The sequence below is a fragment of the Helianthus annuus genome, chromosome 8 (assembly GCF_002127325.2).
Source record: "Helianthus annuus cultivar XRQ/B chromosome 8, HanXRQr2.0-SUNRISE, whole genome shotgun sequence".
Lineage (NCBI taxonomy): Eukaryota > Viridiplantae > Streptophyta > Magnoliopsida > Asterales > Asteraceae > Helianthus > Helianthus annuus.
Window position 1 is genome coordinate 1,220,253 of NC_035440.2, and position 12,564 is coordinate 1,232,816.

Below are 12,564 nucleotides of genomic sequence, written 5' to 3' on the forward strand. Positions count from 1 at the left end.
ATAACAGGATTTTATTAGCCAAATATCAGCTGATTTCATTTTTGGATCAAAATGGCAATAAAAGTGAAACCATAGGGATCCAAATTTAAAAGGTTTGAGTTTTAGACTAAAGTGGCAAAAGTGACCAAACCTCAGAGACCAAAATGACAGTTTACTCTAAGATTACTATGAATAGTTTTATATATATAGTTGAAGCGTGTCTACTGACATGAAGAGATGAAAATGTTTATTTTCTTGGATATACAAATCTAAAAAGACATATACGTGAATCAAATTTACATATCATTTAGAAGACGGGAAAGGCATTTTTAGGGTATCCTTTTACTAGTCCGTACCAAATCAACCTAATTTGATATATATTCGAAAATTCGAATGCAGATTCAAATTTGAAATCTCGAGTATTTGAATTTGATTCGTGTAATTAATGCATATTCTTTTACGTAAAAATGTGATGGCATAAGATTGTGGATGAGAATTTGGCATCGAGTATAAACGGTTTAAATTTTGGAGTTGTATTTGGAACAAGCATTTGGTTTTGGGAATATTTCCAATTATGAGAGGAGCAAACTTTGTTTGTATGATATTGTGAACCGATGTGTTTATCACATTTATGGTATAAGGTTCCGTAATGAATAAAACAAATGTGAAACGTTAACTTTCTTTTGTTTTCTATATCAATAAATACTTGCGTATGGAACAAAATTGTGTACATTTAAAAACGATAATAAGTAACCGAAGCGAACCAGTTAGATTTTATTTATATCTTTATTGTACCTATAACACAAACTTGAAATATTTAAGACGAGTATTTAGGTGGTATAAAATGAAAGCTAGAAGTGCGATTCACATGGTGCGCCGGATATTTTTCACTATTAATGTTGGTTTCAATTTCATAACAGAGGCTAGTATTTATCCGACAAAATGTTACATCTCAATGAGTAGTCAGTAACATCTAATCTAACTTATAATAAAGAATTCAAACAAATGTCACATGACAATTTCTCATGCTACCTAATATTTTATATTTAAAATAATTTATGGATAACTAGTTAAAAATATTATATAGATAACTGTGAAGATATTATATTATAGATATAAATAACCATGAAAATATTTTGTTATTATTAACATATATTTTACTACAATTAAAAATATTTTGTTATTATTTGTAATCTTGTAAAATGACTATCATGTATATCTACTTGTTTTATTTACTTAACTTGTGTAATACACGAGACTATAACCTAATAAAGTAATAGAGTAAAATGCACGGATAGTCCCTGTGGTTTGGTGAAATTTCACCTTTAGTCCCCAACTTTTCAAAATTACACTCTTAGTCCTTGTGGTTTGACAAGTTGTTACTCGGATAGTCCCCAAAGCGGATGGAGGTTAGTTTTTCTGGTTAAGTGGGTGTGAAATGACAAGGACTATTAGAGTAATAACTTGTCAAACCACAGGATTATCCGAGTAACCTTCATCCGCTTTAGGGACTATCCGAGCAACAACTTGTCAAACCACAGGGACTAAGAGTGTAATTCTCAAAAGTTGAGGACTAAATGTGAAATTTCACCAAACCATAGGGACTATCCGTGCATTTTACTCAAAGTAATATTTAGTTAACAAAATAAGCTAATATTTACATGTTGCGATTGATATAAACTTGATCGGTTTTGATGCGATCGCTATAGCAAAGTAAATATATTAATATTAAACGAGCGGGGATCTCGGTGAAGAAAGAAGCCCCCGTAAACTTTTTGACAGATCCGAGGGAAGGAAGATCCACATTGCGCCCCGCGGATGTTTTAGTTTTCGGGTGGGATGCAGGTAAACACGCTTGTGTTGATCTTACCGGGGTTTCCCCCCTTGTAGGCTTTCGGGATACAGGTTTTGTCCCTGGTCAGGCGATTGCAAGGGCGGCAGCAAAGAAAATGAACAAACATGCAAAAGCCTGCGAGGATAATCAACATTCCTTTATCCCTTTTGCCTTTGATACCTTTGGCTCACTAGCCCCAGAAGCCATCCGTTTTCTTGAACGGGTCCAACGGGTTGTTCACAGCAACATTTCGTCTCCTAGAGATCGGGGTTTCGTTTTTACTAGGTTAGGTTTCGCTATTCAAAAGGGGATAGCGGCGCAGCTTGTTGCCCGCTTACCGGCTATCTTGGTGTAATTTGTTTGACCTTATATAACAGTAATATATAAACCAAAAATTCCATTTAAAAAAAATTTAATAAGTTTTACGAAAATATTAAAAAAAAGTGTAGACAAAGAATTAAAGTAGTATTAAAACACTGAGGAACACTCAATATCTTCCACCGACGCCACTGACAATGACTCCTGACCGGAGATGTTAAAAACACGCCGAACAAAACCCGACGAAAATATCTTCAACCAACCGCCCCATCACGCCGGTTAATTCTCCACCTATCCCGCGACGTCGTTTCATTAATCCATCATACCCCATGTTCCCATCTCTATCATTAACCATCATAATCCCACATCTTTCAACCATCACCACACTATAAATACAACATCTTTTCATTAAATCATTAATCCAATGGTCAAACACCATGAATAATAACCTTATCTTCTTCTTCCTCGTCACCCTTTTCGTTGTTTCCTATAAAAGGTGCCTTCTTTTTCCACTTCATGTTGATTGATTTTCATGGGTTTGTTAGAACCCTTTATGTTTATTTGATAAAGATCGTAAAATTGAATTAAAATTTCATTAATTTTCATGGGTTTGTTTTGATTTGATTAGTTTGAATGGTAGTTTAGATGTTTTTATGAATGTCCACTAGCGTTGACTTTTATAAGTCAAAGTTGGTTTATAGAATGTGGAGTGTTTATTCTAGTTCTTTAATTTGATTGATATGGTTTGTGTGATCTGGGTTCAGCTGAATAATGCTGCTGTATTTATAAAAATCACTACTTTTGGCTTTTAATTGTTTTTTTTTTATTTTTTATAAAAAGATGTTGTGTTGGAGTTTAAAGATCAATATGAGCTCTAGTTGTTGAAATTGAGGACTCAAAAGTTGTTTGTTTTTGGGTTTGAAGATAGTGTGAAGATGATTTTAGTATTTGTCTCTGTTTTCCCTTCTTTTTTGTTACTGTTTGCTAGTAATGAGAGTTGATTTTGACTTTCAAAAGTCAAAAAATTACAAGTTTTGTGCTTTATCTTTATACCACTTTTCAGGAGGTGTCCTTTTAACGAATGTTGACAGACGGTGTCCTTTACTAGGTATTTTGTTGCAAGTTTAGTCCTTTACACCTAACCCAGTTAAAAAACCCTGTTAATTGTTGACAGGCGGTGTCCGTTACTAGGTATTTTGTTGCAAGTTTAGTCCTTTACCTAGGTATTTTGTTGCAAGTTTAGTCCTTTACACCCAACAATTAACAGGGTTTTTTAACTGGGTTGGGTGTAAAGGACTAAACTTGCAACAAAATACCTAGTAAAGGACGCCGCCTGTCAACATTCGTTAAAAAGGACACCACCTGAAAAATGGTATAAAGATAAAGGACAAAACTTGTAATTTTTCCTTTTTTTTTTTTTTTTATAAAAAGGTGCCTTTTTTTCCAGTTCATGTTGTTCAAGTTCTTAACTTTGGTTGATTTTCATGGGTTTGCTAAAACCCTTTATGTTTATTTAATAAAGATTGCAAAATAGAATCACAGTTTCATTATATTTCATGGGTTTGGTTTGATTTGTTTAGTTTGAATGATAGTTTAGAGGCTTTTATGAAAATCCACCAGCGTTGACTTTTATAAGTCAAAGTTAGTTTATAAAATGTGGAGTGTTTAACTATTTATTCTAGTTCTTTATTTGATTGATATGGGTTGTGTGATCTGGGTTCAGCCGAATAATGTTGCTGTTTTTATAAAAATCACTACTTTTGGCTTTTAATTTTTTTTTTTTTTTTTTTTTTTTTTTTTTTAACTTTGGTTTAATGCAATGTTATTTTTTTCTTGTCTTTGTGTGTTAAGCATTTCAAATTTTGACAAGATTATGTATGATATTTTTTTTATTTCAGGGTTTTATCGGAAAATCATGCCAATTTACCACCGCGCGGTTGGAATTCCTATGATTCCTTTTGTTGGACCATTTCTGAAGAAGAATTCCTTCAAAATGCTCAACTTATTTCACAGAGATTACATGCTCATGGCTATGAGGTCTTAATCACTACTCCCTTAATCCCTTTGGCCCATAAAAATAATAGTAAAAGTTTCATTTTTGTAAAGTTCTTAAGTTAGAATTGTCTATTTGACCATTGTCAGCCTTGAGGGTGTGGTTGGAGCCCCCTAGGGGCTTTATCAGGCCACGTAGGATCCACGTCAGCCATGGAGCCCCCTTTAATTTGAAGGGTGTGGATGGAGTCCCCTATTAAACAAAATTAGAAAATAAAAAAAATTTGATTGGTTGACATGTTGTGGGCCCCACCTGAACACTTTAGTCTGCTCGTTACCATGCTAGCGCCTCACCCATGGCGCCCCCCTCTTAAAATGGAGGGTGTCGTGATGGAGCCCTTAGGGGCGCTATAGTGGCAGAGTTGGCGGGGGTGGCGCCCCCACACCCTCCAGCCTCATCATCGAAAAAGGTGGATGATGTTAGCATGAAGTTCAGTACTTTGCTGTTACTAAAGGGTATTTTAGGTATTTTAGGTATTTTAGGTATTTGATTATTGAAAATCATTGTTAAAACATTTTCTTTGTGATTTCTTCATTTTGTTAAAACTATATCCTCTAGCTCATAAAAATTGAAACTTTTTCATTTTTTTTGATTTCTTGATGATTTAGTACGCGGTGGTGGATTACCTTTGGTATAGAAAGTTAGTCCCGGGTGCTTACGTTGACTCCCTTGGGTATGATGTGATTGACGAATGGGGGCGGGTGATTCCCGACCCTGGTAGGTGGCCTTCATCGAAAGGCGGAAAAGGGTTCTCGGAAGTAGCCAAGAAGGTTCATGACATGGGTTTGAAGTTCGGGTTTCATGTTATGAGAGGCATAAGTACACAAGCTGTCAATGCAAACACACCAATCTTAGACGTTACAACGGTATTATTCCCTAAAATCTTAAGCTCGACATTATGGATGATACCATTTGATTTGTTGGAGATAAAATTATGGAAGCAAATTTTAAGTATATTTTAAATATAATTGTGAATAAATTTTATAAATAGGGGAAAGCTTACGTGGAATCAGGAAAGATATGGCATGCAAAAGATATAGGAATGAAAGAAAGAGCTTGTGCGTGGATGAAAAACGGTTTCATGAGTGTCGACACTACACTAGGAGCCGGTAGAGCGTTTTTGAGGTCTCTTTATCATCAATATGCCGAATGGGATGTAGATTTTGGTAATTTTCTCTCTATAATTATATTTAATTTAAAAAAAAAAACTCTGTTAAGTAATCTTGGTTTTAAAATGCGCGCATAATGCGTGATGATCCCGATGCACTAATGAGAGCGCATCGCAACAGCTGATGCGATGCGTTTACGTGATGCGAGAATATTGCGCGCATTTCGCATAAGGCGCTCATCGCATAATGCGCTCTGATGCACGCAACATTGTTTCTTATGCTTTTTTTCCAGATTTTATGAACTGTGTTCGGTTTTTTCCATAATTAACATCTTAGTATGCTTGATTTGAACCAAAAAACACAACTCTTATCTTCTAATTACGTCAGTTGTTTTACTTTAAGTATGTTTTTATAAGTTTTTATGTATAAATAATTTTTAACTATTTTTTATAAAGAACACATCACATACGTGATGCACTCGCATCACGCATCACGCATCAGATTTTTGGACTAAACGCATCGGAGCGCATCACGCAATTTAAAACCAAGTAAGTAATGTAAATGGTTTTAACCTTTTAGTTTGAATGTAACAGTTAAACACGACTGTGTGTTTGGAGAAGATTTTCAACTAGACGAGATAACCACTGTGTCAGGGGTATGCATATATATATATATATATATATATATATATATATATATATATATATATATATATATATATATATATATATATATCACACAATAATTTGAATATATATTTTTTTTGTTCGTATATAAGTTTTAACAAATAAAAAATGTAGATCTTGAAGGGATTAAACCGTACAATTCTTTATTCGCTATCACCGGGAACTAGTGGCACACCAACCATGGCAAAGAAAGTTGCGCCGCTTGTTAATATGTATAGAGTGACCGGTGATGACTGGGATAATTGGGGAGATGTTGCAACCCATTTTGATGTTGCAAGGTATGTACATGTTGTTGACTTTTTGTGGTCAATAATATTAAGCGTAAGCGTATCACCACTTTTGTGTTTCTGGGACTTGTTATGAAACTTAATAGTTGTTCATTACATGGGTTGACTTCAAAGGTCAAACTTTGTTATTTCAATGAGAAATGCTTTATGTTTTTAATTATATGCCTAATTAAATGCAAGTGTCGTAATTACATCATTAGAAAGATGATTAGGCATACTAATTTGGAGGATTTCTCATTTCTCATTTTCATTTAATTTTAAAAAATCTCGTTGTTTTCAGAGATTTTGCAGCCGCCAGTATGATAGGCGGCAACGGTTTGTTGGGGAAATCATGGCCCGATTTGGATATGCTTCCGCTCGGATGGCTCACGGATCCCGGTGAGTTTTCGTTCTCAATTTGACCAATTGTTCAAGCATGCCCGCAATCTTAAACTTCAATTCAAAATTGGTTTCTTTATTTAATTTATGTAATATTTATAGGAGCCAATGTTGGTCCACACAGGACTTCGGGACTTTCGCTAGACGAGCAAAAGACACAGGTAGGTCCATTTTGGGCGTTCTCTTAAGACGCTTGAATCAATTTCGTTAATCATTCTTGCATTTTAGTTTTTGTTGACTTTTTCGACATTTTACAGATGACTCTATGGTCAATGGCCCGGTCTCCTTTAATGTTCGGAGGAGATATGAGAAAGCTCGACGATACAACATATGGACTCATCACGAATCCAATTCTATTGGAAATCAACTCTTTTAGCTCAAACAACAAGGAGGCATGCTTATTTATTATATATAATACTAATACCATTTTTATTATTTAAATATGAGTAAATTACGATTTTGGCCCCTATGGTTATATCACTTTTACCCTTTTAGCCCAATTTTTTTTAACATCTGCGTCCCCAACGTCTTTTTTTCTAACCATTTTGGCCCCTAACGTCTTTTTTTTCTAACCCTTTTAGCCCCTAACATTTAATGGATGGGGTTAGTGTTAGGGACCAAAAGGGTTAGAAAAAAAAGACGTTAGGGGCTTAGATGTTAAAAAATTCTTTTTTGGGCTAAAAGGGTAAAAGTGATATAACCACAGGGGCCAAAATCGTAATTTACTCTTTAAATATAGTATCACCTTTGTAATAGATATTATATTTCTTGTCACTTTCATAATTGGTATATAGATCATTTGACTCGCAAAAGTCAATTATGGTTTAACAATCTTATTTTTTGTTTTTTTTACAGTTCCCTTATATTACAAGTACACATGAATTCCCATTCTCGAAGCAAGGTCCTAAAATTCGAACACGAAGTCCACATCATATGGGTGTGTCGGAAAAACTTGTCGTTGGGCTGTCCAGCTGTCACGTTCCCGAGGCTAAAGGTTGGTTTTCGCAAACGGTTGAAGAAAATCTTGAACAAATTTGTTGGAGATGGGGTTCAAGAAGCAAAAAGGCCGAACCTTTTTGTCTATACAAGACAGAAGCGTCTTTGCAGTCGTAATTTTCTAAAACTCTTTAATGTTTTCATGTAAAAATCGATAATTTTATCATTTTATGTTTGGTTGTTTACTTTTATGTGTTTTTTTTTTTTTTTAATTTTATGTTAGGGATGAAGACGTCGAGTATAGTGAAAAATATAGAGGTAAACTTCATTTACATGCAAGTAATAGAGAAGGGTTTTGTTTTGATACATCGTCCAAACGTAAGCGTACGTCAAAGGAGCATAAGAGGGCATCATTTTCGCCTTGTAGACTGGATGCCAACCAGGTATGTGTAATTGTTTATAACTTTTTGTACGACAATTCGACCCATTAACTTATAAATGTGTCGCTTAGGGATATGTTTCATCTCTTAACGGGTCAAATAGTAGAATAAAGAAACATGTAAACGGAAGTTGGGCAAACCATTGGGTGTCAGCCCAATGGCCACCAGCCCGCATTCTAACCCGGAGGTGGCGGGTTCGAGTCTTGCTCGTTCCCAATGCCCCTACGGTAGCGGATTTACCCCCAGACTCAGGCTTGCTGGGTGGCGGTCTGCGAGGTGGGATCACCTCGGCGGTTGGGAGGACCGTGGAATATCCACCCCCCCCCCCCCCCCCCAAGTTGGGCAATTGGTTGACAGACAGCCGAAGTGTATTTTCAATGCGTACAACCTCCTAAACTGTTACTCAGAAACTTAGCTTAGAGTAAAGTACAAGGATGGTCCCTGTGATTTACCAAAATTTTGGATTTGGTCCCTAGCTTTCCAAAAGTACACGGATGGTCCCTATGGTTTGCACGTTGTAATACATTTAGTCCCCAGCCTACAAATCTAAAGGTTTCTAGGGGCTAAATGCGTTACAAAGTGCAAACCACAGGGTCATCCATGTACTTTTGAAAAAAGCTAGGGACTAAATGCGTTACAAGGTGCAAACCTTAGGGACCATCCGTGTACTTTTGGAAAGCTAGGGACCAAATCAAAAGTTTTTGTAACCCACAGGGACCATCTGTGTACTTTACTCCTTAGCTTATTAACAAAATACTATGATGTTGTAATCATATGTAACACACTAGTGTTTATCGATAAGAAGTGTTTTTAGTGGACACAACGTGTTTGTTAAATTCTTTTGTATTCAGATGTGGGAGCTGAGCAATAACGGAACGCTCATGAATAGTTATTCCGGTTCCTGTGCTTCTATCAAAGTAATGAAAGCCAATACGGCTCCCGGAGGCATTCGTTCGTGGATCGCAACCGGAAAGAAAGGTAAGCTTTAGACTGTATTTTTGCGCGAGTCACAAATCAAAATCAAAATGAATAAGCTTTGAGGACATGTTGGGTTGACCCGAAACACATTTTGTTTAAAAATGTAAATTATTTTTGTAAATAACGCGTGTGTTAATTAGAAGAGTAAACTGCCATTTTGGTCCTTGTGGTTTGGTCACTTTTGCCACTTTAGTCCAAAACTCAAACTTTTTGCATCTGGGTCCTGTGGTTTCAGTTTTATTGCCATTTTAGTCCAAAAATGAAATCATGTCATATGTGTCTTATAAAATCCTGTTATTTTGTCCTTTTCCGCAGGGGCAAAATGATCATTTTTTTTTTTATAAATAAATTACATATTTTATAAGACAAATATGACCTGATTTGCCCATGAGGAAAATGACAAAAAATGCAGGATTTTATAAGACAAATATGACCTGATTTGATTTTTGGACCAAAATGGCAATAAAACTGAAACCACAGGGACCCAGATGCAAAAAGTTTGAGTTTTGGACTAAAGTGGCAAAAGTGACCAAACCTCAGGGACCAAAATGGCAGTTTACTCTAATTAGAATTACAAAATTTATATCATTTATATACTAATAATAAAGGATTTTGAATAAATATATAGAAGGTTTATTACAAAAGCTGTATTATCTAATTAATTTGATATAATTACTCGTTACCCATGGGTCGAAAACTCGAAATTGTCATCTTTAGTTTTATGCAACAAAAAGGCCAAAAAAATAATTTCGGAAGTAAAATCACTCGAATAAGCTTTGACTTATTGACTTGACTGATCATTTGTATATGTTAATGATTCAGGAGAGGTGTATCTTGCTTTTTTTAACCTGAATTCCGCAAGAACGGTTATTTCCACGACTGTATCGAGTCTTTCAAAGGCGTTTCCGACTATAAACTTCGGGTCATGTTCATACAAAGAGGTCTGGAGCGCGAAAGATTACGGGTCCCTACAGCATTCGCTCTCGGCTTCTGTAGATTCACATGGTTGTGCACTTTTTATTCTGACCTGCACTTAAGCGCCGCGATCGCGTCTCTTTGGGTTATATTTGCATCATGGAGTCTTGAACTTGTAAGCAACAAGAATCCAATGATTTAGAGTGGTTCTTGAAGTTTATATATAATTCCCAAAGGGTTGTTATCTGGTGATTGATTTAATGGAATTTTATTCACTTTAGGATATACTAGTAGTTTGCCCGCCGCGCGTTGCGGCGGCGCGCGACGGGTGGAAACATATAGTAAGACAAAACACGATTCGTAAAACGCAGTGCGTAAAAGACAATTACAAATAAAGTGTAAAACACAAAGGTAGACACAAAGTGTAAAACACAAGGCCTAAGACATTTCGTAAAATACAATGCATTGGCATTTGCAAAAGTAGGAGTTGTAGTCTAGGGGTTACAATTCCAAGTTTTTTAAAGTTGGCGGGTGTAAAAATGGAGTAATAGTTCAAGGGGTAAAAGAGCAAAGTCTAAAAAAGACAGTGTAAAAGTATAGGGGTGGTGGCGGAAATGTGTAAAAGATGAGGGGGTGTTGGTGGAAATGTAAAAGAAGAGGGTTGGTGGCGTAACTGTGTAAGAGCTAAGGGGGTGATGGTGGAAAACCGAAGTAGAGGGTTGGTGCTGGCAAAGTTTGAAAGATGAGGTTGTGGTTTTGGAAATTCAAAGTAGAAAGTTTAGGGACTAAATTTGTCATTTTATGAAACTTTAATGGTACCAAAGGCAAGAGGCTAAAATTGCAATATCGTTAAAGTACAGGGGGTATGAAGGCAAAGTCGGTGAAAAATCCACCGACTTTGTCTTTTAAGATTATATACAATTTGTTGAAGAGTGAACATAAAACAATTTTTATTACAAATCTAAGACCATCAATTACAAATACCATCAAGTGATTAAAGAATCAACAACCATAGGGGTTAAAGGATTATACTCATTGGCTAGTGGCGGATTTGAGATTTTTTTTTTGAGGGCCAATCGGGGAGCTTGACTAAATTTTTAGTTGGGACCGGGGGCAAGGAATCAGGATTTTTGCTTAAAAATTACATGGCCCTTCTAGTTGATTTATATGTGTAACGATACCGAGAAGATTAATATGGACCAGTGTAACACCTTATACAAATCTCACATCGCGTTTTGGGCGTATTAGTTGTGGACCAGTGTAACGATACTGGTATATTTGTTGGTTTATAAGACGTGCACCGCCTCTTAAATCACTGACGCGTTTTGGGTGTATTGGTTGTGGAGCACACGGAAACTCCACAATTAAACGTGCTCCTAGTACTAGGATGAGTGACATCCTGAGAAGTCTTAACTAGAGCAACCAAAAACAAATTCGTGAGTTTCTGAAAAAAAGTTCATACACTTCAACCTGAAACTAACTCAAACTCACGAATTTTATGCTAGTTTCATGTCATGCTAAAAAAGTTCATACACTTCGAAACTGGGTACGGGTACTAACAGTGTTCGGTACAGGTATCGGTACCGAAATCGCTAAAAATTGGGCACCGAATCGGTACTAATACTGAAAATAATTCGGCATTGATACCGGTTCGATACCGGTATCATCTAGTACTAAATGCTCATCTCTAGGTTGTTGTGTAACATTTTATAATTCCAAGGGAAGCTGGACCGAACATTAGGAAATGTTCGATACGACACGGTACTGGTGTATGAAGGTAAAAATCGGTATTTTACCGGTACTGTATCAAATCGACACCAAAAACGATACAAAATCGGTATATGAAGGTAAAAATCAGTATTTTAACAAAATTCTGTGTACCTGTTACCTTTTATTTATTTATTTATTTATTTCTTGATGTATTTAAATGTCGCTTTAGTTTGCAACCTTGTTTGGATCTAAATGAAAAGAAATTCACTTAGGGTGTAAGGGGTGCTCACCTAATAGGTGAGTCCCCCATCTTACACATGGCCAATCAGATCAAGCCACGTCAACTCCCCTAATACACTCCCCTAATACCTTGTTTTGATGGCGGCACTCACCTATTAGGTGAGTTGTTTTCTTTTCTTTTTTTTTTTTTCTAAAAGAATGCATGTTTTATAAATTAAAAAAAGATTAGTAAAAAATAAAAATTAAATAAAAGACATTTCATTAAATTAAAAAAAAAACATTCGAAGTAGAAAAAAAAAATACATTCAACCTAAAAAATATAAAAACAAACTACTCCTCGTCCGAATCAACTTCAAGGTGAGGCAAATCTAAACTTCCGAGATGCTCAACGAGATCGTGTTTTAGCCTCCAATGCGTGTCTTCGTCAATGAGCTCCGTATAGGCTGTCTCATCGAAGACGGGTTCGACTGGAGGATCTTGAATATGAACCGGTGCTATCGCCCTTCCGTCGTCTTTTATAATCATGTTGTGTAAAATAAGGCACGTATACACGATGGACCTTATTTTTTTCACCGTTTTCGAACGCATTGGACGATTTAGTATTCCCCACTTCGACTTTAACACACCAAACGCCCGTTCCACATCTTTTCTTGCGGCCTCGTGTTGCCTCTTGAATTTTTTTTCGTTCGGGTCGTGTGGAT

The 12,564-nt window shown here is 36.0% G+C and overlaps 1 protein-coding gene across 1 annotated transcript; it reads left to right on the forward strand.

Moving 5' to 3' along the window:
• Positions 1 to 2,300: 2,300 nt before the first annotated feature.
• On the forward strand, positions 2,301 to 10,198 carry LOC110871660. The gene is made up of 13 exons (XM_022120377.2): positions 2,301 to 2,627; positions 4,030 to 4,168; positions 4,793 to 5,050; positions 5,176 to 5,350; positions 5,887 to 5,948; positions 6,094 to 6,257; positions 6,547 to 6,644; positions 6,747 to 6,805; positions 6,902 to 7,036; positions 7,500 to 7,753; positions 7,864 to 8,023; positions 8,872 to 8,998; positions 9,821 to 10,198. Exons 1-13 carry the CDS (start codon positions 2,569 to 2,571, stop codon positions 10,033 to 10,035), a joined length of 1,905 nt encoding a protein of 634 aa, XP_021976069.1. The 5' UTR covers positions 2,301 to 2,568; the 3' UTR covers positions 10,036 to 10,198.
• The last annotated feature ends 2,366 nt before the right edge of the window (positions 10,199 to 12,564 follow it).